This window comes from Myxine glutinosa, chromosome 7 (assembly GCF_964187855.1).
Source record: "Myxine glutinosa chromosome 7, kmMyxGlut1.1, whole genome shotgun sequence".
Lineage (NCBI taxonomy): Eukaryota > Metazoa > Chordata > Myxini > Myxiniformes > Myxinidae > Myxine > Myxine glutinosa.
Genome location: NC_136267.1, coordinates 60,436,820 through 60,463,254, shown reverse-complemented (window position 1 = coordinate 60,463,254; position 26,435 = coordinate 60,436,820). Strand labels below are relative to the sequence as shown.

The window sequence follows — 26,435 nt, the reverse complement described above, 5'->3', positions numbered from 1 at the left end:
TTCCTTCCTGGACCATTTGGTCAGCACAATACACATCACTATCACTCCCTCATACACTGCTCCATACACCTGTTCAGTTGCACACCTGTGCAATCACAATACAACTCACAATCACAATCATTTACTCATACCCTGCTAAATACACTTCCAATCCTCAAACACACGGCATCATCTCTTCTAACTACTCCCCTCTGGAACTTGCGCTTCCCAGTCGTCCCTTTAAACTATTGCGCTCCCTCGTCATTATCATCCACACTAATCTACCTGCGTCCCCACTACAGGTATCATTGTCACTCCCTAATCTTAACGTTACCTAAGGTCATCTTCTAGGTCCCTATCATTATATCCTAACCCTCCCGGGCTAGTTTTCACTGCTATAAACCCCATAACCTAGTGCTCCTTTGCCCCCGCTATGAGGGATGGCAGAGTTGCCATCCCATCACATCGGGTATCTGAAACTACCAATTTTGCTCGTCCAAATTCAACAAATCAAAAATTTTCTATTCCAAAATTTAGAATCCAAAAGCACTATCAGTATCATCATCATCACAGTCCGCTTTATCTGAGCCTCGGTGCGTCGTCACATCATTAAACTCGGCTTCGCAAAGCCGAGCAATGAATTCGGGTGGTTTGGTCGCCTTGGTTGGATCCGTCCGGCATTCACGACTCTGGGGAGGAGGCATGCTCGGGCCGAGGTTCCACGCATCATCGCGGCTCGGTACCTTGCGGTCCCGGGCCCGATGGCTGAGGCTCGCCCGGTCGGAACCCCGTCCCCACGAGGGGGCACCGTTCCGCTTCCTCCCACTCGCCCTTGAACCGGACCGGTCGCCTCGCCCGACAAGGCCCGGACTCGACCGTGCAGGGCGGGGCCAAGCCCGAATCGGCAACGACGCTTCGAAGAGAAGCGACGCAGCATCGATCCGCGCCGGGCCTTGCATCCAACAAAGCGCACCACGCCCCGAGTGCTCGCATCGGCTATCCGTCGCCCTAAACGCTAACCCGTCCAATGTCGATGCTTTACTCGCATGCCCACACGCACACGCGACCCTTTTGACACTCACAAAACCCGGCGTTCCAACGCCGTCCGTACATTCCACACACTCCGTCCATTCCACACATCCCGTCCATTCCACCAACACACTCCCTGTTACACACCACACCTCTCGTGCACACTCTTGCGCACACTCGCCGTTCGCACACCTCGGTCCACACCTCTCCTCCGTTACGTCCTCCGTAACACTCACCATGGGCGTGCACTCTTGCATCCACCCACTACTGCGCTCCGATGTGCTCCCTCGCACTCGCGCTACCACCAACTCAGGTGTGCTTCCTCGCACATGTTCCACCACCACCTTACTCTCCGTGTCACACTCACCCTCGCACGTACACTCCGTATTGCTCTCACTCGCTGTGTCACACTCCGTACACCCCGACGTGCATTCTCGCTCGCACTCGGTATCACTCTCGCGCTTCGTAACACGCTCACCCCTTGACGCACACTTTTTTTTCACACGCGTGCCATTTTCACTCACACGGGACCCTTCACCAACGCCCGGGTGCCATATTGACCCCAATCGCGCGACAATTCTTTTGTCGCCAAACATCCTTCTACAAAATCTCCCGGCACCACATGCAGCCCGTCTCACCTTCGGGGTTCTTCTTCCTCCCTGCACCAAAACCTGCAAATCTTTATAAGGATTAGCAAGTACGGCATCAGGATGTGCATTTAGACTTTGAGCAATTTCCATTCCTTCCTCCGATTGTTGCTCTTTTAAGTCCCCGGTCTCTCCAATTTCAACTATACCCATAATTTCTTTGTTCACCTCGACGACCGCTGGCTTTAATAAAATCCCCTCTACCTCAGCGGTCGCCGGCTGCCCCAAACCCCGTGTCGCGATTTCTACCCCCGTCATTTTACCCGCGCTTTCCTCCGCTTCGCTCAACCAGCACTTCTCGACCCGCGTTACCTCCTCGTGCACCCCTGGGACCTGCTCGCTCAACCCGCGGTCTCTGTCTCTCTCCGCTTCCCTTACTTCATATGCGACTCTGTCCCTCGCCAGTCCCTCATTTACTTCTTTGGCCTGGGCAGTTATGTCCTTCAATTCGTCCCCTTTTATTCTATTACAACACCCTTCAATTAGATTTCCCAATTTTTCTCTCTGAGCCCTCTTTTCGTCCCTCATTTGGCCCCTCAATCGCTCACTATTAGCCCTCGCTCTGTCTCCCATTTCTTTCATTTCCCTGCTAAATTTCTTCCTTTCTTCCCTCTGCTTGGCCATGTACGCCAGGCATTGTGTCATGAATAGGCCCCAGTCTGTTGACACCGCGGGCTCGGCTGACGCGCGCTCGTACGAGGCGCCATTTTGCGCCTCTTCAACCACATGCGCGAGAGCGCCATTTTGTGCGCCTGATACTTCCTCAACCACCTCCTCATTGCCCTCCTCCATTTCTTCCCTCTGATCCTGGGTTACCCCAAACCCCTCTTCTAGTTCCCCCACCGGCATCCGATCGCCTTGACTCGCCATGGCGCGATTTCAAAATTTGGGTTTTTCTTTAAAACAAATTTCAGCAGCTTGTAATTTTGAGCGCGTTAAGCGCGCTTCGGGTCCGACCCCGCTCCCGACACCAATTGTTACGGACCGCGGATAAGGATGTTGATTTGCCGAGCGGATGGCACCGCGGCCGAACAGTTACCCCGACTAACCCGATTCCCGAACGTTGGTCGGATCGCGCCACAGATATTCAATAGGGAAAAGACAAAGGCGACACGGACGTGAAGAAGAAGAAGAAGACAAAAAGGTTGGCAATACTACTAAATTTATTCCTATTATATACACGCTCAAAGTAACCAAGGAGAAGGAAAGATAATAAAATAATGTACAGAATATATTAGAGACACAGTGCAACGCCAGCTTACCTACAGTCTTAATTAACCCAGGGACAGAACAAACAAGGACAGACTCACGTGGGGAATGATGATAGGACTGGCAGGAGGTGGATGGCTGGAGGGAGAGGAAGGTCCACGGATACTGCAGCACGATCGGCGCGTTTGGCAGCCGCCGTTCCTTCGCGGCCCCGCTCAAAACTGCCGTCAAGGCCCCAAGCTGCTGTGTCTGAAGCTGCTGTGGCTGCTGCTGAAGCCGCCGCTGTTGCTGCTGTTGAAGCTGCCGCTGTTGCTGCTGTGGCTGCTGCTGCTGCTGCGTGGACGTCGCGTGCTTTCTCCAGGACTCGTCTGACTCGTCTGGTCCAACCACTCAACTCAACAACTCCACCACTCCCTTTCGCTTCTTGCACGCGCGCTTTTATAGCACCTCAGGCGATCAAGCCGCCAGCCTTCAGGACACGCCCATCGGTCAGCTCGCCTCGGCCCTGATTTGGTCGGCACGGCCCTCTGGCTCCACCCTTGATGACGATGGGCGGGCACGCCCTTCTTCCCCGCCCCGAGCACATGTTCAATGGTGGTTTTGGGGCAAAATCAGCAACCCACAGCTGTAGCAAACCTGGCAAACTGCCCAGTGCAGTTGGCAATGGAGGCTTGGAGGGGATGTAATTGGCAATTGAGGCTTGGCAATGGAAGTTTTGGGAGTGGGAATGGGGAATGAAAGGAATCTATCTTATTTCACTTGGTGCAATGGAGTGTCATCTTAATGGAAGACAAGGCCTTACCCTAATACACATAATAAAGATATAACTATCAACAAGGGGGAAATCTATGATTGGCTAACGTGTATGCTTTATGGAATTAACTATGGGAACGCCCTTTGACCTTTATACATAACTGGAGTAAGGAGGGTCCAGAATAAAGCAATAATAATAAAAAACACAATAAAAAACACAATCCTCATATCCACAACAATATATATATATATATATATATATATATATATATATATATATATATATATATATATATGTAAATATATATATATATATACAGTAAGCAGGTTCGAGTCAAGTATTTAAAACCAGCATGGCCACAAGAGGACACCTCGGTGACTTCAAACAGGGTGTCATTGTTGGTGCACGTTTGGCGGGTGCGTCAGTGATAAAGGCTGTGGAAGTTGCTAATGTGTCATGAGGAATTGCCTTTAAGGTGATGTCAGGCTGGGAATAAAAAGGAAAGACGTCATTATTGAAGGACAACAGTGGGCGGATGCACATACTCGACAAGCGTGATGCATGGGTATTAGTTTGGACTACAAGGAAAAACAGGAAAGCAATTGATGGACAAACTGTGTGTGGAGTTCAATTTGGGTCATCAGCATCATATATCGTCAAATGGTCAGTGAGGAACTTCACAGGGTGGGATACCATATCCATATTGCAATGCACAAGCCACTCATTAAACCTGGAAATGCCCGTTTGTGGGTCCAGCGGTGCAAGGAGCATCGGCGATGGACTGCGGAGCAGTGGAGGAATGTGATATGGTCTGATGATTCGTCCATCACCATGTTCTCGGCGAATGGATATGTGCACGTACGGCAACAGCCCAGGGAGCTCTGCAGCCCCAAGTGCCAGGATCCAACAGTAAAAGGTTATGGCGATTCTATAATGGTATGAGGGAACATTTTCCTGGCATGTCCTAGGTCCACTCGTTCCATTAAAGGGCAACCATGATGCAGCATTTCTTCCCTGCTTGGACGGGTGTCTTTCAAGATGAAAATGCTCCAGTCCACAGGGCAAGTGTTGCCTGTGGTTTGAGGAGCAGGAGGACAAAGTTACCCATCTTCCATGCTCCCCCCAATCTCCTGCCCCTTTCTGCCCGCTCCGGCGATTATCCTGCCCCCTTCTCAGTTTTATCCCTGCCTCCTTCTCCGCTCGGCCGGCTCTCCTACCCCACTTCCCAACCCCCAACCCCCACCATGTGTGTCTGCTTCCATATAGTACTACTATTATTACCTCCACCACCAAAGGTGGATGGAGGTTATGTTTTCACCCCTGTCTGTCCGTTTGTCCGTTTGTGAACAAAATCTATATATATAAAACACAGTTTGTGTGTGTGTAATGTTACCGATAGACTCCTAAACGGAGAGGCTTACGTGCTTGATATTTGACATAGACATGGCCATTGAGCGTGGGACGAACATGGCCGAACTCAAAATATTTGACGATCTATATTTTTTATTCATATTTACCTCAGCGCATTTCAGCGAAGTACCCGCTAATCTCAGCCGGTTCCAGAGCAGCTTGCTGATTCGCTCAGAGCGATCACGTGATGTTCCATTCCCGCCGCCAGACTGATTCGCTCAGAGCGATCACGTGATGTTCCATCCCGTCACACGTCACTTCACCTTTTATGCGATCGTGTTTTGTATCAATTTTGTGCGATATGAATTAAATGTCTTTGAAACAGCTGTGAAACGTCTTTCCACAACCCTTCCGTAACCGATTGGAGCAGTTTATTGCCGCACAAAACGAGATCCGCGAAGCGAGTTGGTCGAGTCGTGCTGACCAAGATGGCGACACGGCAGCTTCACTTTTCACGGAGTATGAGCGTTCTATATATTTTCAATTCAGTGCGCCCGTGATTTGTGGCATAGACATGACCATTGGGCCTTCACGGTGTAATTTGTGCGAGGCTTTTGTCCGAGTGAGCTTGAGTCGAGAGGGCGAATGTACGGGTTGGGAATGTACGGGTCTCCCTTCCCCCGCCCGGCAACGCCGGTACTGGAGGACGTCACAGGATCGGTGAGTCTCCAAAACCCGCTTCGTGCTGTTGCGAATATGCAGGACTATGTCCGATTGTTGTGCTGCTCTCCGACCATGAGAACTGCAATGTCATTGTTGACTGGCCATCCCCTTCCCTTCCTCTTCCCCCTCCCCCCTCCGTCCCCCCTTCCCTTCCCCCTCAACCCTACCCCCTCCACCCTACCCCTCCCCCTTCTCCCCTCCCCTCCCCCCTCCCCTTCTCCCCTCCCCTCCCCCCTCCCCTTCTCCCCTCCCCTCCCCCCTCCCCTTCTCCCCTCCCCTCCCCCTCCCCTTCTCCCCATCCCCTCCCCCCATTTTGCCCCTCCCCCTCCCCTTCTCCCCCTCCCCCTCCATTTCCCCCTCTCCCCTCCCCCTCCCTTTCCCCCTCCCCCTCCCGCCTCCCTTTCGCCCCTCCCCCCTCCCTTTCCCCCTCCCCCTCCCTTTCCCCCCTCCCCCTCCCCCTCCCTTTCCCCCTCCCCCTCCCTTTCCCCCTCTCCCCCCCCCTCCCTTTCCCCCTCCCCCTCCCCTCCTTTCCCCCTCCCCCTCCCCCTCCCTTCTTCCCCCTCCCCCTCCCCCTCCCTTTCCCCCCTCCCCCTCCCTTTCCCCCTCCCCATCCCTTTCCCCCCCTCCCCCCTCCCATTTCCCCCTCCCCCCTCCCTTTCCCCCTCCCCCCCTCCCCTTTCCCCCTCCCCCCTCCCTTTCCCTCCCTCCCTTTCCCCCTCCCCCTCCCTTTCCCCCTCCCCCTCCCTTTCCCCCTCCCCCCCCTCCCTCCCTTTCCCCCTCCCCCTCCCTTTCCCCCCTCCCCCTCCCTTTCCCCCTCCCCCTCCCTTTCCCCTCCCCCTCCCCCTCCCCCCCTCTCCCTTTCCCCTCCCCCCTCCCCCCTCCCTTCCCCCTTCCCCCCTCCCCCTCCCCCCCTCTCCCCCCCTCCCACCCCCTCCCATCCCCTCCCATCCCTCACCCTCCCCGTCCCCCCCCTCTTCTCCCCCTCTCCCCCCTCCCACTCTTCTCCCCTCCCCCCCCCCGTTCCCCCCCCGTTCCCCTCCCCTCCGTTCCCCTCCCCTCCCCTCCCCCGCCCGGCAATGCCGGGTACTTCTGCTAGTATCTCATAAAGTTGTGGACGGATTCGGCCGAAATTTGGCAGAAATTTGTTTGATAGAGTAGTGACATAACTCGGGCTATAGCTAGTTCTTCTGTATACATAGTCGAGCTAGGCTCGTGTGAGATGTAGTACAGTGAACGGGGATTGTATTATATAAGATTGTATTATATGAGTATTATATAAGATTGTATTATATATTGTATTATATAATATTATAATATATTATAATAATATTATAATTGTATTATATAAGAGGGTTGTATGTGACAAGGACGAAATGATTAGATTTTGGTGAAGATCCGGATTCGGATCCGGCTACTCGAATTTCTAAAGTGATTCTTCACTATTGGGAGATGGGGCCAACCAGGCAGAGGTATGCTCTCTACTCAGTTCCATATAAGATGCTCTCGTCTATTATATATATGTCGATTATGGTCTTCATCGGTTAGATTTATGAACGGTATGCCATCTGTGCATGTGCGGGGTTTATTATCCAGTGGAGATTGGGAGGAGCACTCGTCATGCTCCACACATTTTGATTTATGCACAACAAATACAAAGTCCTCCACACAACATAGACATTTATACACCTCCACACAACATGTAACTATATATATATATATATATTATATATATATATATATATATATATATATATATATATATATATATATATATATATATATATATGTTCTGCTTCCGGTCCCCTCGAGCGACGGGGCTTGCTTCGATCTCTCCACGGCATCAAAGTTTGAGTGTTTTCCCGTTCGTTTCTTTGTCAAATTTCCGCTGCGTATTTTGTTGTGTATGTGTTATTGTGTGTTTCTATTTGGTTTTGGTTTTTGTAGTTGATGCAAATTTGTGTGTAATTAGTCGTTTCTTTGTCCCGCGCCTCGTGCGGCCTGGTGGGCTCTTGTGCGGCCTCCTCGTCTCGACTTGTGCCCCGCCCCCTATATTCTCGTTTGTTCTTTCACCTCTGCTCCTGCTTTCTCAAATCCACGTTCTCACTTAGAGACTTTTCCCAGATTGTTTTCATGGTTTTGTTTAAATATTTATTTAAATATGTTTAAACCGCAGCGGTGACCCCCCCCCCCCCCCCCCCAGGATTTCCATGTTTTCAACGTTTCCCAGTGTGTACCCTGGATAGGAATAGGTACGCCGTATCCCTGCGTGTCGTAGGAGGCGACTAAGAGGGTTGGCGTCAGGAAGGGCATCCGGCCATAAAAAAAAAACATTGCCTCAAAAAGAGAACCATGACAATTACAACTACATGTGGGCAGGGTACAGCCAGAAGTGGAGATCGGTTTGTGAGGTTTGGGACATGGAATGTAGGGACAATGACAGGGAGATCAGGAGAAGTGGTGGAAGTATTGGTCAGAAGAAGAGTGGATTATTTGTTGTGTGCAAGAGACGAGATGGAAGGGAAGTGGTGTGAGAATGGTGAAGGGTAGGCAGGGACAGAAATACAAGTTTGTGTGGCAAGGGTGCCTGGAGGGCATGAATGGTGTTGGTGTCCTGTTTTCTGAGGAGTTTGTAGACAGTGTGGTGAGTGTGACTAGAGTGAGTGATAGGTTGATGATGGTGAAAATGATGATTGGAAAGCTCTTGGTGAACGTCATCTCGGGATATGCTCCGCAGGTTGGTCGGAGCGATGAAGAGAAGGACAAGTTCTGGTGTGCGATAGAGAAGCTGATGGAAAACGTGAAAGATGAGGAAGTTGTTGTGGTAGGAGGAGACCTAAATGGACATGTGGGAAGGAGTATGGATGGTTTTGACGGAGTTCATGGGGGTTACGGATATGGTGTGAGAAATGGAGAAGGTGAAAGGATTTTGGAGTTTGCTGATGGAGCTGATTTGTTGATTTGTAATACTCAGTTCCAGAAAGAGGATAATAAGCTTGTTACATACACGTCAGGTGGGTCGACGACAACCGTTGACTACCTGATGGTGCGTAGGCGGGATAAGGGGCACCTCCGAGACACAAAGGTGATCCCGGGGGAGGAGGCTGTTTCACAGCACCACTTGGTTGTCTGCGACGTAAGGGTGAAAGGTGCGAGGAGAGCTCGGCGGGTGAAGTACCAACCGAGAATGAAGGTGTGGAGGTTGAAAGAGGTGACAGTAAGGGAGGCATTAAAAGAAAGGCTGAGTAGGGTCGAGGATGATGTGGTTGAGCTTGAAAGTGGTTGGATGTCAATGAACGCTGGTCTGTTGGGAGCCGTTGGTGAGGTATGTGGATGGACAAAAGGACCACCGAGGCACTCGGAAACATGGTGGTGGGATGATGAAGTTGGAAAGAGGATTGACGAGAAGAGGAAGAAGTTCAAGGATAGGCAGAAGGCGAAGGGTACGGGAGCAGAAACAGCAGAGCATGAAAGTTATAAGGCAGCCAGGAAGGCTGCACAGAAAGAGGTAGCAAAGGCGCAGGAGGCATGTAGGAAAATGTTCGGAGAACGCTTGGATTCGGAAGAGGGTCAGAAAGCAGTATTCAGGATTGCAAAGCAGATAGCGAAAGAGAGGTGTGATGTGATGGGGGTGAGCTGCTTGAAGGATGAAGTGGGACAAATCGTTGTCGACCCAGATGGAATTAAAGGAAGATGGAAAAGATATATGGAAATGCTGTTGAATACAGAGAATGAATGGGATGGCAACATAGAGAGTAACCCAGTTTTAGGACCGGCAGAGAAGATAACTGAGAAGGAAGTTGAGGAAGCGATAAAAGCAATGAAGGGTAGAAAAGCGGGAGGGTCGACGGGAGTTGTGGGAGATATGTTGAAGGCAGCAGGAAGTTGGGGTGTGAAGAGAATGACAGAGATCTGTAATCTGGTGGTGAAAGAAGGCCGCATTCCAGTGGATTGGGAACTGAGTACCCTCGTCCCTCTATACAAGGGGAAAGGTGACCGTCTGGAGTGTGGAATTTGGAGCATAGTTGCCAGGAAGAGGAACGACAGACGCGCTTTTCATTGTGAGGCAGTTGCAGGAGAAGTACATGGAGAAGAGGAAGAAGTTGTTTCTTGGGTTTGTTGATCTGGAGAAAGCATTCGATCGGGTTCCACGCAAAGTATTGACATGGGCATTGAGGAAGTTAGGAGTGGAGGAATGGTTGATCAGAGTAGTGATGGCAATGTACAAAAGAGCGCGCACAGCTGTAAGGACGAAGGACGGGAACAGTGGTGAGTTTGAGGTGAAGGTGGGAGTTTTTCAGGGGTCGGTACTAAGTCCACTACTATTTGTAGCTGTGATGGAGGTGCTGGCTCAGAACGTAAAGGAGGGTTTACCGTGGGAGTTGTTGTATGCAGATGATCTGGTGTTGATTGCGGAAAGTATGGATGGACTGAAGGAAAAGATGAACACGTGGAAGGAATGTATGGAGACAAAAGGTCTGAAGGTGAATATCGGAAAGACGAAGGTGATGGCAAGTGGTAAAGCATGTGGTGAGGTGGAAAGAACTGGGAAGTGGCCCTGTGCTGTGTGTAGGAAGGGTGTCGGAGTGAACTCCATTCAGTGTACAATGTGCGCTGAGTGGGTTCATCAAAAATGTAGTGGTCTGAGAGGGTCATTAACCAGTGTGGCAGCTACATTCAAATGTAAGGTGTGCACAGAGGGAGCTGCAGATGGAGGAAATGTTGAGTTGGATCTTGGAGACGGCGTGAAGCTGGAAGGTGTGAAAACATTTTGCTACCTCGGAGACATGCTGAATGGAGAAGGTGGATCAGACTCGGCAACGGTTGCTCGAGTGAGATGTGCATGGAAGAAGTTTCGGGAATTGAGTGGCGTGCTGATGATGAGGGGAGTGTCGTTGAAGCTGAAGGGAAAGGTGTATGCTGCATGTGTGAGAAGTGTTATGATTTATGGGAGCGAGACATGGGTAATGAACGTAGAGCAGCAACGAAGGTTGGAAAGGGTGGAAATGCGAATGGTTCGACGGATGTGTGGAGTATCGTTGAGAGAGAGGAAGACAAATGATGAATTGCGAAAGATGATGGGAATAGAGCCTGTGATTGATGCTGTGAAGAGGAACAGGTTGAGATGGTTTGGTCATGTGTTGAGGAAGGATGAAAGTGACTGGTTGAGAAGAGTGATGGAAATGAATGTAGAAGGAAGTAGAAGACGGGGAAGACCGAGAAAGACTTGGCTAAAGATGGTGGAAGAAGAAATGCGGGCAAGGGGGTTAACAAGGAGAGATGCAGAAAATAGGGCAAAATGGAGAAGATTGTCATGGGGACCGCAAGGCTAACCCCTGCTCTAGCAGGGAAAATGGCCTTTAAAATGCATGTTGTTGTTGTTGTATATATATATATATATATGTATATACAGTATATACATACATTTATTTATAATTGTCCTCCTGCTGTACTGGCCATGCAATATCTCCATGGAAAATGTATTTTGGGAGTAGATTGAAGCGAACTGTTGCAAGTGGTGTTGCACTTGTCAAATGCACAGCAGAGGGTTTAAGTTCAGTCATAACGTACAGTGCATTCAGAAAGTATTCAGACCCCTTCACTTTTTTCACATTTTGTTGTGTTGCAGCCTTATGCTGAAATCGTTTAAATTCATGTTTTCCCTCATCAATGTACACTCAATACCCCATAATGACAAAGAGAAAACAGAAAACACATTAAAGCCCGCTTGGAGTTTGCAAAAATGCACTTAAAGGACTCTCAGACTGTGAGAAACAAGATTCTGTGGGCTTTCATGTGTCTTTCACTGAGGAGAGGCTTCCGTCTGGCCACTCTGCCATAAAGCCCAGATCGGTGGAATGTTGCAGTGATGGTTGTCCTTCTGGAAGTTTCTCCCATCCCCACACAGGATCTCTGGAGCTCAGCCAGAGTGACCATCAGGTTCTTGGTCACCTCGCTTACCAAGGTCCTTCTCCCCCGATTGCTCAGTTTGGCCAGGCGGCCAGCTCAAGGAAGAGTCCTGGTTGTTCCAAACTTCTTCCATTTAACAATTATGGAGGCCACTGTGCTCTTGGGAACCTTCAATGCAGCAGAAATCTTTTTGTCGGCTTCCCCAGATCTGTGCCTCGACACAATCCTGTCTCTGAGCTCTGCAGCCAGTTCCTTCGACCTCATGGCTTGGTTTTTGCTCTGATATGCATTGTCAGCTGTGAGACCTTATATAGACAGGTGTGTGCCTTTCCAAATCATGTCCAATCAATTAAATTTACCACAGGTGGACTCCAATCAAGGTGTAGAAACATCTCAAAGATGATCAAGAGAAATGGGAGGCACCTGAGCTAAATTTCATGAGTCATAGCAAAGGGTCTGAATACTTATGTCAATGTGATATTTCAGTTTTTTATTTTTAATAAATTTGCAAAACTTTCTAAAATCCTGTTTTCTCTTTGTCATTATGGGGTATTGAGTGTAGATTGATGAGGGAAAAAATGAATTTAAACGATTTCAGCATAAGGCTGCAACATCACAAAATGTGAAAAAGTGAAGGGGTCTGAACACTTTCTGAATGCATTGTAATTGCAATGTTTCAATTATTCAGTCTATCTCCTTTGCTTACTTGTTATCTCTCGTTTTCCTATTTATTTAGATGTATTTGTAGTATTATGAATTTTAACTCCAAAAAATGATTGCTCCTTTTCTTCAGATGATACACTGATTGACTGCCTCTTTGCCCCCTTCCTCTCCCAGCCCATGCGCAGCAGCAGTGCGAAAGAGTTGAAGTTGTTGTGTGCAGAGGATGAGACCCGAAGGACGTGTTGGCACACGTGCATGCGTTTACTTAAGGTGGGGAGAGGAAAATCCATGCTAGGACTGTATGTACTGTACTCTGTCACAAAGTTCAGATAAAGCTTTCACGTGCACTTTTTGACATGGTTTCATATTTTAAACTGCGGAATCCAAGTTATGTTTGAAGATTCTATTTCAGTGAAAGTAGACTTGAAATGGAGATGCAGAGAACAGAGATGTGTTAGACCACATCTTTTAATACATTTTATATTTTGTCCCATCTCCTTCCATGCCTCCCCACTTTTCCCTCCCCCAAATCCTCCACCACAGTATGGAATACAACTCTACCACAACTACCATATGCCACTATTGCCCCGGAGAAACCTGTCCCAGTTCAATGCAGGACCTATGGTGAGTTTGCATCAGATGCTTAATTGACGGACCTTTCAGGATCGTAGACGGATATCATTGACCCCCCCCCCCCCTCCATAGTTCTGGCATGCTCTGTGGCGGTAGTATTGCTTTACCAAGTCTAATTTCATTGCAATCCAACATGTTGCTGTTACACTGTAAAACCCCCCAAATTCCCTCGTCTGTTCAGTCACATTATTCTCTCCAGGGCTTCCGTACAGTTGTTCAACACTACTTCTGGTCACCCCTCATCCATACTTATGATCTCTTCTACTCCAAATAATCCCATTCCCAAGCACTCCCTTTTTCCAGGGTATTGCCCCCCCCCCCACCCCCCCACTCTCCCTCACCTCATTCCATTTGTTAAATTGTCAGCTTATTTGCTCCTTTTCTGTTTCATTCCTACTTTCCCCCTTCCTCATCTTGCTGTGTTTCATTCAGCTTGTGTGCAGCTTGTTCACCTCAATGCATCCTGCTCCCCCTGCCTTTGATCTAACTCTTACTCTCACCTCCATGCTTCTGTTGGTGTTTTCTCCATTTAATTTTGTTCCATTCCATTCTGCTCCCGCTCTTCCACATAATTACAAAAAATACACAATTGCTGTGTGTGGATGACAGAGGAGCATCTCGGAGAACTCGCTGGTGGCGATGGACTTTTCTGGACGCAAAGGCAAGATCATTGAGGACCCAGATGAGGCTTATATGGTGGCAGCTGTGGAGGGGCAGCTTTGGAGGGTGAGGTTTAGCCCACAGAGATTTATCAACCATTTCATACCCTGCACACAAAATTGCCAGATTTCCTCCATTTAGCAGATTTCTATGTTTTTTCCCTTCATAATTGGTCACTTGTAGAGTCGAATTATTAATTAATTTGTTATTTTCTTGTTGATGTCATGACGATTGCATCTGTATATATATTTTCATATCTTGCCTTTTAACAAGTGTAAATTTAATTACTTTCTGCTTTTACAAATTTCCATCACTTGTCTGATGTTGGTGTACATCTGCGTGTCAATAACCACCAGCACAATCATGAACTCATGATGAAAGAATTTTCAATCTCTCTTTAAATATTGAATAGAAGATTGCCGAAATTCGAGAGCATTTGCACACTGTACATTTTGTCTGAGGGCCTCAGGTTGTTCCAAGTCTCTGTTCCAAGTTTGTCTACCAACTCTTTGCTTTTCAAACATCAATCACCAGCTGTGCATGCACTCTAACCACTTCCTTACATTCCTCGTACGCTGTGTTCCAGAAAAGAAACTGTCCACGACTTGCTGCAATGGGAAACAGCTGCACAGCACAGCAGGCCAACTTGAGCACAGGTGGGGGAGAGCAAAAATTAAACAATTTCAACTAATGAGACCTTTTCAGTCTTTTTTTCCTGCAGTTAATTTTGGTAGAGTTAGAGGGGTTGGGGTTGGTGAACCTGTGTTAACTCTCCAATAACTTTGCCTTTTGCTCCTTTCTTCACCTCTCTCAAAACCTGGTGTTGACTTAGCGGTTAGGGTGCAGGCTTGGGATCCTAGGATCCTGAGTTTGAATCCCGGTCGATCGCTGAATTAACGCCAGGGGGGGTTGACTCAGCCTGTCATCCTTCTGAGGTCGGCAAATTGAGTACCAGCTTGCTGGGATAAATGATCACGGTGTGTACCACGGTTTAGAATAGGTACACTGTATCCCTGCGCATCGTAAGAGACGACTAAGGGTTGGCGTCAGGAAGGGCATCCGGCCATAAAAACATTGCCTCAAACAGGGAACCATGATTGTCATGGGGCCTGCAAGGCTAACCCCCGCCATAGCGGGGAAAAATGGCCTTAAAACGATCATTCATTCATATTCATTCTTCACCTCTCTCATGCTAATATGGGAATATAATTGACATAGAAATTCCTTTACCTCCTCCAATGTAAGTGGAATCATACCAGATAACTCTGAATCAAGAAATTTACACTTTGTTCTCATACGGTTAAAATGCTGGATGCCAAAAGCCATTTGGTATGATGGATATCATCCAAGCTATGTTCTCATTGAGCGTGACTGATTAAATGATTTGGTTTGTCCTAAGAGGAGGAATTTCAAACTTTTCTGGAGTATTGCAACCCCAAAAAAGCATTTTCTGCAGTAGTTTGTCTTGTTCGTCATACGTATTCAGATTATCTATCAACAGGACAGATGTTCCCCCAGCAAAATGATGTGACACAGCCATGTGCTGCATTCAAAAGAAGAAGACTGAGGTCCCAAGACTTGTTGGGAAATACCGATGTTTATCCCTCTTATATTTCTACTTCTCCTGAGCTGCACTTATCACTCACACACACACACACACACACACACACACACACACACACACACACACACACACACACACACAAACAAACAAACAAACAAACACACACACACACGAAAATAACAAATTTATTAATAGTTCGGCTTTACAAGTGACCAATTATGAAGGGAAAAAACATTGAAATCTGCTAAATGGAGGAAATCTGGCAATTTTGTGTGCAGGGTTTGAAATGATTGATAAATCTCTGTGGGCTAAATCTCACCCTCCACAGTTGCCGCCATATAAGCCTCATCTGGGTTCTCAATCATCTTCCCTTTGTGTCTGGAAATTGTCAATCGCCACCAGCAAGAAGGGACGCAAGAGAGGATGTTACGGAACAATAGACCACCGACTACTAAACAAGGCTCGAAAATTGTAATACGAGAAGAACCAAATTGTCCACAGCAGAGATAGACTATAAAAAGCTAAAAAAAAAACAAACTGTGGGACAGTGTCCCACATTCATGGATGATAAAGTGCATGCAAATGTACAAGATAAATCCCCAAATATTCAAGCTGATTGAGAAAGCCATGGATCTATGGAATACCACACGAATCCTGCAGCACTCAGAAGGAAAGATTGAAATACCAAGAGTAAAGATACGACGTGGGATCTTCCAAGGAGATAGCCTTTCTCCTCTCCTGTTTTGCCTGGCTCTGGATCCACTAAGTAACCTCATTAATGAGCAAGGACACTGATACACACTAGCATCCAATAAAAGAATGTCCAAAGTACCAAGAAAGTTGAGACATCTACTGCACATAGATGATTTTAAAGTCTTTGCACTGAACGATGAAAAATTGAAATTGGATGAAAAATTGTGCAGAACAAATGAAATTCGTGAAACGGTTCTCTGACGACATCCAAATGGAATTTGGCCTAGGTAAGTGTGAAAGTGCACATTCTTGCAAAGTAGACCAACAAAAACGGACAACATAAAAATCGACCAAGATACAACAATAGAGCGGCTAGGGTGCCGGCTGTTGGGCTAGCGGCTAGGGTGCCGGCTTAGGATCCAAGGATCCTGGGTTCGAATCTCGGTCGATCGCCGAATTAATGCCAGGGGGGTTGACTCAGCCTGTCATCCTTCCGAGGTCGGCTAATTGAGTACTAGTTCACTGGTAATTCCCTGTTTGTCGTTGAAGGCGGCAAAAAGGGTTGGCGTCAGGAAGGGCATCCGGCCGTAAAACATTGCTTCAAAAAGGGGACCAAATAACAACAACTACCACGGTCCCCGAAAAGGCCAACCCCCGCTTTGCGGGGAAAAATGGCCTCTAAACGGTGGGGGTTTATACAACAATAGAGGAGCTAGACGGCGAAATATCTTACAAATACACCACACGACCAAAGGTATGCGGACACCCCTTCTAATTAGTGGATTTGGCTATTTCAGCCACAACCATTGCTGACAGGTATATATTGTTGCAGATCTCAAAACGTCGGCCTCCCCCTTATTAAGGGGGATTAATCCCCTTGTCTTTTATCTAGCCGATGCGATCCGGGGCTATGACGTTCCTTCCGGTCAGCGCTGAATAGGGTGGTAGGTCGAATTAGTCCTATTACCTAATTACCAGCGCCTCCCAGGAAGCAAGGAAATAACCTCACCCGAACCACGGTTTTAGTGGACACGCCGAGCGATAGCGAGCCGCGATTCGGGCCGTTAACAGGAACTAACCCGATTGGAGCGGTTGTGATCATGCCACGCCTACCCAATGGAGAAATCACTAAGACGGTCGAATTAAGAGGAAACAGGAAGAACAAGTAATTTATTACACACTTTGTACAATGAAGAAGAAGAAGCAATGTACAATGAAGAAGAAGAAGCAATGTACAGTGAAGAAGAAGAAGCAATGTACAGTGAAGAAGAAGAAGCAGATACACAGGGCAGCCTGATAACAGTCTTAACTTATCCCCAGACATGGGCCCGTTCGCACTCAGACTCAGACTCACATGGGGGTTGTAGCTGGTCGTGGCTGAAGGTCCAGGGATGGCGTCCACAGCTCGCTCCGGTCCCCAACTCGTGCCACGAAGGCGATGGTAGACGGCAGGCAAGCTCTCCGCGTGTCGTTGGCACGGATCGGACAATTATCGGGGGGATCGGTAAGCTGGGCGATTACACTGGCGTGGCTGCGTACGTAATAAACGAACCGGCTGGGCGGTTATACTGGCGGTCTCAGCAAGCCCAAAGCCAAACCCCAACGAGTTCCTGCAATCAATGCCAACCGTGACAATCCTTTCACAAAGCGCTTATACTCTCCAGTCCTTGGTAATGCATGAAATCCTCAAGTGCTCATAAACCGCATAAGTCCTCTTAATACCAGCTTGCTCAGCCCTCTTCACGCAGTCCTTCTGCAACGCGCAAATTGTCCAATTCCTCTGGAAGGGCTTTGTCCTCGCGGTTATATAGCGCCGCCCAGCGAACCCTCTGGAACCTCTAGCCACACCCTGCCAGGCGATGTCGCCTCAGCCCTGATTGGCTGGTTGCCCTTACCGTCCCCCTGCTGCCGATCCAGATCTCAGCCTAGCTGCCGCTCCACCCCCTTTTTGGGCCTACCTCGTGTCACTGGGCTAGTTCCAGCAAACCAGCAAACCTGCTGGTAGCGAAAGCGTAAGCATTCTGCCCAACGAGGTGGAATTTGGAGGGTGGAGGCACAATGGAAGGAGCCTATTCTTATTTGTTCTTGAAATTCGTGAAGGGGTCCCGGGTATTCGTGAAGGGGTCCATCTTCCCCCATCCACTCCTTCGCACCATGCACTCCACACCACTCATTCCACACCATTTATTCACTTGCACCCCATGCAAGTCAATCACTCAACACCATTCACCTTGTCTTCAATACACCATTCATACACTTTTACACACACACACACACATCATTCACGACCAATGCCTCATTTGCTCACTCTCTCACCACAAAGATGCTCATTCTCAATTCCTCATTTGCGCCGAAAGCACATCCTCATACTCACACACAATTTCTCCACACTACAACACACACACAGCATCATCTAGCTAACTACTTCCCTCTAATACTTGTGCTTTCCCCGTCGCTTATTATCGACTTGACCTTCGCTTATTATCCCCGCCACTCAGTTCCCGAAACTTCTTCCATGCACATCTCACTCTAGGAACCGTTGCCGAGTCTGATCCACCTTCTCCATTCAGCATGTCTCCGAGGTAGCAAAATGTTTTCACACCTTCCAGCTTCACGCCGTCTCCAAGATCCAACTCAACATTTCCTCCATCAGCAGCTCCCTCTGTGCACACCTTACATTTGAATGTAGCTGCCTCACTGGTTAATGACCCTCTCAGACCACTACATTTTTAATGAACCCACTCAGCGCACATTGTACATTGAATGGAGTTCACTCCAACACCCTTCCTGCACACAGCACATGGCCACTTCCCAGTTCTTTCCACCTCACCACATGCTTTACCACTTGCCATCACCTTCGTCTTTCCTATATTCACCTTCAGACCTTTTGTCTCCATACATTCCTTCCACTTGTTCATCTTTTCCTTCAGTCCATCCATACTTTCCGCAATCAACACCAGATAATCTGCATACAACAACTCCCATGGTAAACCCGCCTCTACGTTCTGAGCCAGCACCTCCATCACAGCTACAAATAGTAGTGGACTTAGTACCGACCCCTGATGCACTCCCACCTTCACCTCAAACTCACCACTGTTCCCGTCCTTCGTCCTTACAGTTGTGCGCGCTCTTTTGTACATTGCCATCACGACTGTGATCAACCATTCCTCCACTTCTAACTTCCTCAATGCCCATGTCAATACTTCGTGTGGAATCTTATCGAATGCTTTCTCCAGATCAACAAACCCAAGAAACAACTTCTTCCTCTTCTCCATGTACTTCTCCTGCAACTGCCTTACAATAAAGAGCGCGTCTGTCGTTCCTCTTCCTGGCATAAATCCAAACTGCATTTCGTCGATCTTCACCTTCTTCCTTATCCTCCTCTCCAACACCCTTTCCAATACCTTCATTCCATGCTCCAATAGCTTTATCGCTTGGTACAAGCCACACTCCAGAGGGTCACCTTTCCCCTTGTATAGAGGGACGAGGGTACTTAGTTCCCAATCCACTGGAATGCGGCCTGCTTTCACCACCAGATTACAGATCTCTGTCATTCTCTTCACACCCCAACTTCCTGCTGCCTTCAACATATCTCCCACAACTCCCGTTGGCCCTCCCGCTTTTCTTCTCTTCATTGCTTTTATCGCTTCCTCAACTTCCTTCTCAGTTATCTTCTCTGCCGGTCCTAAAACTGGGTTACTCTCTATGTTGCCATCCCATTCATTCTCTGTATTCAACAGCATTTCCATAAATCTTTTCCATCTTCCTTTAATTCCATCTGGGTCCACAACGATTTGTCCCACTTCATCCTTCAAGCAACTCACCCCCATCACATGACACCTCTCTTTCGCTATCTGCTTTGCAATCCTGAATACCGCTCTCTGACCCTCTTCCGAATCCAAGCGTTTTCCGAACATTTTCCTACATGCCTCCTGCGCCTTTGCTACATCTTTCTTTGCAGCCTTCTTGGCTGCCTTATAACTTTCATGCTCTGCTTTTTCTGCTCCCGTACCCTTCGCCTTCTGCCACTCCTTGAACTTCTTCCTCTTCTCGTCAATCCTCTTTCCAACTTCATCATCCCACCACCATGTTTCCGAGTGTCTTGGTGGTCCTTTTGTCCATCCACATACCTCACCAACGGCTCCCAACAGACTATCTTTCATTGATGTCCAACCACTTTCAAGCTCAACCACATCATCCTCTACCCTACTCAGCCTCTCTTTTAATGCCTCCCTTACTGTCACCTCTTTCAACCTCCACACCTTCATTCTCGGTTGGTACTTCACCTGCCGAGCTCTCCTCGCACCTTTTCCCCTTATGTCGCAGACAACCAAGTGGTGCTGTGAAACAGCCTCCTCCCCCGGGATCACCTTTGTGTCCCGGAGGTGCCCCCTATCTCGCCTACGCACCATCAGGTAGTCAACGGTTGTCATCGACCCACCTGACGTGTATGTAACAAGCTTATTATCCTCTTTCTGGAACTGAGTATTACAAATCAACAAATCAGCTCCATCAGCAAACTCCAAAATCCTTTCACCTTCTGCATTTCTCACATCATATCCGTAACCCCCATGAACTCCCTCAAAACCGTCCATACTCCTTCCCACATGTCCATTTAGGTCTCCTCCTACCACAACAACTTCCTCATCTTTCACGTTTTCCATCAGCTTCTCTATCGCACACCAGAACTTGTCCTTTTCTTCATCGCTCCGACCAACCTGCGGAGCATATCCCGAGATGGCGTTCACCAAGAGCTTTCCAATCATCATTTTCACCATCATCAACCTATCACTCACTCTAGTCACACTCACCACACTGTCTACAAACTCCTCAGAAAACAGGACACCAACACCATTCACGCCCTCCAGGCACTCTTGCCACACAAACTTGTATTTCTGTCCCTGCCTACCCTTCACCATTCTCACACCACTTCCCTTCCATCTCGTCTCTTGCACACAACATATGTCCACTCTTCTTCTGACCAATACTTCCACCACTTCACCTGATCTCCCTGTCATTGTCCCTACATTCCATGTCCCAAATCTCAGAAACCGATCTCCACTTCGTGCTGTACCCTGCCCATATGTAGTGGTAATTGTCATGGTTCTCTTTTTGAGGCAATGTTTTTATGGCCGGATGCCCTTCCTGACGCCAACCCTCTTAGTCGCCTCTTACGACACGCAGGGATACGGTGTACCTATTCTAACCAGGGTACACACTGGTTTGTGTATTGCTGACAATATTTACTACACTTTGGGGTTTTTATTAGGACTTTGTATTCTGTCAACCTCGATGGCAAAGCTGACACCAGGTACTGCCTCAGCCCCTTCCCTGTTGAATCTTATCCACTAACGGTCCTCGAGGTTGCTGACAGTGTCAACATTTCTGCCTTTGTATTGCATGTAGCATGTAGCTTCGTATGTAGGTACATAATAAATATAAGCTTTATGATTTTAAGCAAGCATCACTGACCTCCTGCTAGATATCAATTGAGGTATTTATTTCACAGTTTACAGTTATAGTTTCAAAACAGTTTTCAAATGTGAGATATCGATTGAGTTTTTTTTTTTTACAGATGTATTTACGTTTTTTTACATAAATTTTATTGATGTTTTTATTTCACAGTTTAGAGTTATAGAAATACCAATTTTCAAATGCTAGAATTTTTACTGACGCTTTCCAGTGGTTCTGTGTTTTTTTTCCGGTGTATTGGCTTCGATTTCCGCTGGCACACACAATTTCAGCTTTATTTATCACCTTCCGGTACCGAACATTAATATCAGTCAGTCAGTGGTTGGATTGAGCCCTATATATGAGTATTGGATATAAAAATATATATATATATGTATGTATGTGTATGTATATATATATATATATATATATATATATATATATATATATATATATATAATATATATATATGTATGTATATATATATATATATGTATGTATATATATATATATATATATAATATATATATATGTATGTATATATATATATATATATATATCTATATATATATATTGTTACAGACGCGGCTTAGATGTTATTTACCGAGCGGTTTGGTATGACCACGTCTGCACAAGTTACCCGATTATACCCGAACGTTGACTAATCGCGCTACGCTAGATCAATGAAGGAAAAGACACACGGCTGGGATTAAAATGACACGACACCAGGGATACGGTTCTCAAGACCTCCGGAGGAGATTATATTAAGGCGGAAGGTTAGATTACAACTACAAGAGGGACATCATAGAAAGACAGGCACTTAGACACACTCTTATATTAACCCCAACAGACGACAGATAAACGGGACAAAAGGCTGACTCACACGGGGATTGATGGCAAGGAAAGGCGGGTTGGTCGATGGCTCCAGGTGCACCTGGGCTCAGGGCAGAATCGACCCGGTCCGGTCCAGAGATGCGGGAGGTTTCACAGCGCTCGAGGTGGCGTCTTGTCGTCTCAAGCTGGGGGCGCATCTGACGTCACGTCCGGTACGTGGCCGCGTATATCCGGCGGGGAGTGACACGCCCTCGGCTCGTTAGCTCCGCCCCAGATGGAATCGGCTCGTTGCTTCTCATTGGGTGCGTGCGGGGGGGTTACCGGCTCCACCCTTGACGAGGGGCTGACAGGGAGCCCCTTCGTGGTAACCCCGTGGAGCGCATGGTCATGGCGGCTAACCGAGCCGGTGTGAGGACGCACACTCCCCCCGCGCGCCGTTGTTGTAGTTGTTGTTGTAGCTGTAGTTGTTGTTGTTGCTGTAGTTGTTGTTGTTGTTGTTGTTTGGGGAAGAAGATGGGAGGAGGTAAGGGAAGGTCCTAAACTCACTACTGGTGCCATATAATCACATTCTGGTGCAACGAAGAGTCAGAATTAATGGAAACGAGTCCTTAACTGACATAGACTAAGAATAACTAGCAAGATGTCCGAAAGTTGTCTACGTGAGATGCGGTGGACCTGGGCACGACATTTAATGGGGGAAAAAGGGGAAGGTCGGTTCTACAGAGTGTTGTTTACAGACAATGGGACTAGGGAATGGGGGATTGGGGATAGTTGGGGAGTATTGGGGAAATAGGGGAATATTTACAAGCGGATATGGAGGCCAAATTCCATATTCGCAACATTGCACCCTTCTCTACCCTCGGGGCGTCCCGACCCGATAAATTTTTACCTATTTTAGTGTGGCACTCAGATGTAGTTCCCTCTACTATTAACTCTACCCTGAGTGCGACAGTTTTACAGATATTCACAAATGAGTAAATATGTCCCCCTGCGACGTTGCACCCTTCTCCTCACAGAAACACACCCACAGGATAACCGAATCCGGAAAGAATCCGCAAACTAAACATACAGCCGGTAGGGAGCATTATTTACAAGACTACGCTGATATTTACACTACGATCCAGGACCTGTTTTTGGAGGAACACATGCAGATGTTATGCATAGAGAGAGCACGCATGCCAGCATCGATACACCAACCCACGAGTGCTCTGTGGCCTACGGCCTTTAATAATGTGCAGAGCACCCCTTCCCAGCACCAAAAGCACCACCCCATCACACAGTCAGCACCATCCGGTGCACCAATAAAGTGTTTATAATCACCGGTGGTGTCGCAGCCGGCCGATGTTCTGCCGCTGGTCTTGCCTTCGTGTGGTGCACTTGGCCTTCTTACTTCTTTCAAAAATAAAGAAAGGCGCCAACCGCGTCCATTTCTATATTGTGGCCGTCAGGGGGCCAACTATTAGTGGTTCACCTGTTTGGCATAGGTGCCACGTTGACCCAGAGGTCCATCAATGGGTGGTGCTTGGCCGCAAAAGAACTGCGGTCCATTGTGGGTGGCCACAAACATTGCGGTCCATATGGTGTATCGATCCCAGCAGCAAGCAGCGAAAGTGCAGGCCCACAACTGCGAAGCCAGCACCTCTCTCTCCTCTCTCTCTACCCCAAAGCCAGATCCTCGGAGGTGGGAGACAAAAGAAGCAGACAAGTGAGTAAGGTGGTAAGGGCGCAAAAGTGCACGCAATGTAAGGTAATGCACACTGGGGGCACATGGGAACCAGGTGAGACAGGTACGTTCCTACCGTACGCCCCCCCCCCCCCCACCAGGTAACCTACATGGCCCCTCCCTTACCCCTTACTGTATCCACAAAACACAACACTACCCATAAACATCTACTTTACAAATCAACAAACATCCCTACTGTCTTCCCCGTTCCTCCCATAAACCAAATTCGTCTTCTCTCCCTCCTAACCAATCAAATTTGCCATTTTCAACTTTCATCAAAATTTGCCATCTCCAATTCATCATCAGTCCCTCCTAGGGAGGGAGAGATGGAATCACCCCAATGTCTCATCCACGTCGTGATGCGTCTCACAAATCCAACAGCAGTCCTTGCTTCCTGCACACAGAACAAAGAAAACACAGGTGTGGAGTCATCATCATCACCTCAGGTAAGTGGCTGCGTATGGTGCGACAGGTTCATCAATCCTAACTATTTCTTAAATGACTTTAACAACTTTACACTACCCGGGGTCTTTCTCCGGCCAAACCATTGGCCCTCTTACACTATGGGTTCTAAAAACCAATTCCCATTGGCCAACTGTGGTGCTTTTCAATTTGGGGTCTCACTCCCCCGATTCATCTCCCGGTGCCCTCGCACAATTTCTGGGCTGTGGCGTGTACCTCTCCCAGTGGGTCTACCCACCTGCACACCTCCACCACTGCAGTTGCCTCCGAGCTTACCTGCTCCTCACCCTAACCTAACTACCTGGGGAAGGCCCTCTGGCGCTCTCCCCACTCGGTGCCCTCCCTGGCACTGGGCTACCCGGGTCCGTCCTCCGGATCCTCGGGCCCCATCCACAACTCTACCGGCTCCCAGAGCCCACCTGCGGCCTCACCTGGCCGACATCCTCACAGTGGTGGAGTGCCCAACCAACTACACACACTAACAGGCTACACGCCCAGCCATTTCCACAACACTAATGCACCCATTCACAACACCATTCTGCAACCGCACCACAGATGCCAATATCCTACCACAATTTACCTGTACCCTCTACCTAACACTTACACTACCCGCCCCGGGTATCCGTGATGGGGGTCCACTCTTCCCCCATTCACACCTTCGCACCATGCACACCACTCCGTACCACTTACTCCAACTCTCTCCACACACCTGTACTTGCACACCTGTGCTCTCACACCTGGTGCCACCTGCACCCTTCTCTCCCCAAGCGCATTCGCGCTGATCCACACACTCACTACTCATACACTGCTCCACACACCTGTCCAGTTGCACACCTGTGCAATCACACCTGTTCAATTCTCAACCACACGGCATCATCTCATCTAACTACTCCCCTCTGAAACTTGCGCTTCCCAGTCGTCCCTTTAAACTATTGCGCTCCCACGTCATTATAATCCACACTAATCTACCTGCGTCCCCACTACAGGTATCAGTCACTAACTAAACTTAACGTCACCTAATGTCATCTTCTAGGGCCCTATCCACGATATATCCTAACCCACCCGGGCTAGTTTTCACTGCCATACACCCCATAAGCTATTGCTCCTTTGCCCCCACCATGGGAAGGGTGGCAGGGATGCCACCCTTACCCACCGGGCCCATCGCTCACTACCAATTTTGCACATCAAATTTCAACAAATCAAAAATTTGCCAATCACTGCCCATCATCTGCCAATCACTACTGCCAATCCCTTGCCAATCATCAAATTTTGTTTTTCTCTAATTTTTGGTCCAAAACACTAACCTCATCACCCAGTCTACTCACTAATGCCTCTCGGTGCGCCAATTCCTGTCCAAAGCCCGGCTTCGTAAAGCCAAGCCATGAATGCGGGTTGTTCTGTGCCAGCGGCCGGATACGTCCCGCATTCGGTGCAGGGACGGGGGCTTACCCGTGCCGAGATCCCACGCACCATCTCGGCACGGAGCCATCCAATGTCCCGATCTCGACCTGCCGGACTGCCTCAACAAAAAGTGGTCGCCATGACGACCCTTTCTATTGGGCTGCCCGCTCCGCCTAGTGGAGCACGGACGCGGCCGTTCCACGCGAGGCCCAGCACGCACCGAGGGCCCGCTTCGGCTAAAAGTCGCTCTAACCTCTAACCCGTCTAACGTCGATGCTTCACCTGGACGCTTACACCCCGCAGCCCGTTCCTTGCTCACACATCCAGCCGTCTCCATGCTCCTCGTACCTTTCCTTACACACCCAGGTACACCCATTCCACTCACAGCCTTGGTCACACACCTGACCACCGAACACTTTGGCACACATTCGTTGGTCGCACACCTCACTAACACACCTCTTCGCGCCCCCTCCTCGGTCACCTCCTCTGTGACAATCACAGGTGTGCTCTCATTCGCACACCCAACCACGTGCCTCACTACCAATTCCAGCGTGCATTCCCACTCACGCTCTACCATTCCAGGTGTGCATCCTTCCATTCCAGGTGTCCATCCTCGCTCACCTGTCACAACCAACTCACGCTCCTTGTCACTCTCACTCCTCTCACCACCACTCTTGACAACGCACTCACCCTTACTCTTGACAGCGCACTCTTTCCTCATGCACCTGTCCGTCACACACCTTTCTCGCGCAC

General features: G+C 48.5%; 1 protein-coding gene across 21 annotated transcripts in view; it reads left to right on the top strand.

Moving 5' to 3' along the window:
* Positions 1-26,435, top strand: part of LOC137414453 (growth factor receptor-bound protein 10-like) — a 248,558-nt gene that overhangs the window by 209,382 nt on the left and 12,741 nt on the right. For all 21 annotated transcript variants that reach the window (XM_078781798.1, XM_078781804.1, XM_078781794.1 and 18 more), the window contains 4 exons: positions 12,436-12,531; positions 12,805-12,885; positions 13,504-13,620; positions 14,141-14,210. In XM_078781798.1, coding sequence (XP_078637924.1) covers positions 12,436-12,531; positions 12,805-12,885; positions 13,504-13,620; positions 14,141-14,210 — 364 coding nt within the window. The remainder of the gene's footprint in view (positions 1-12,435; positions 12,532-12,804; positions 12,886-13,503; positions 13,621-14,140; positions 14,211-26,435) is intronic.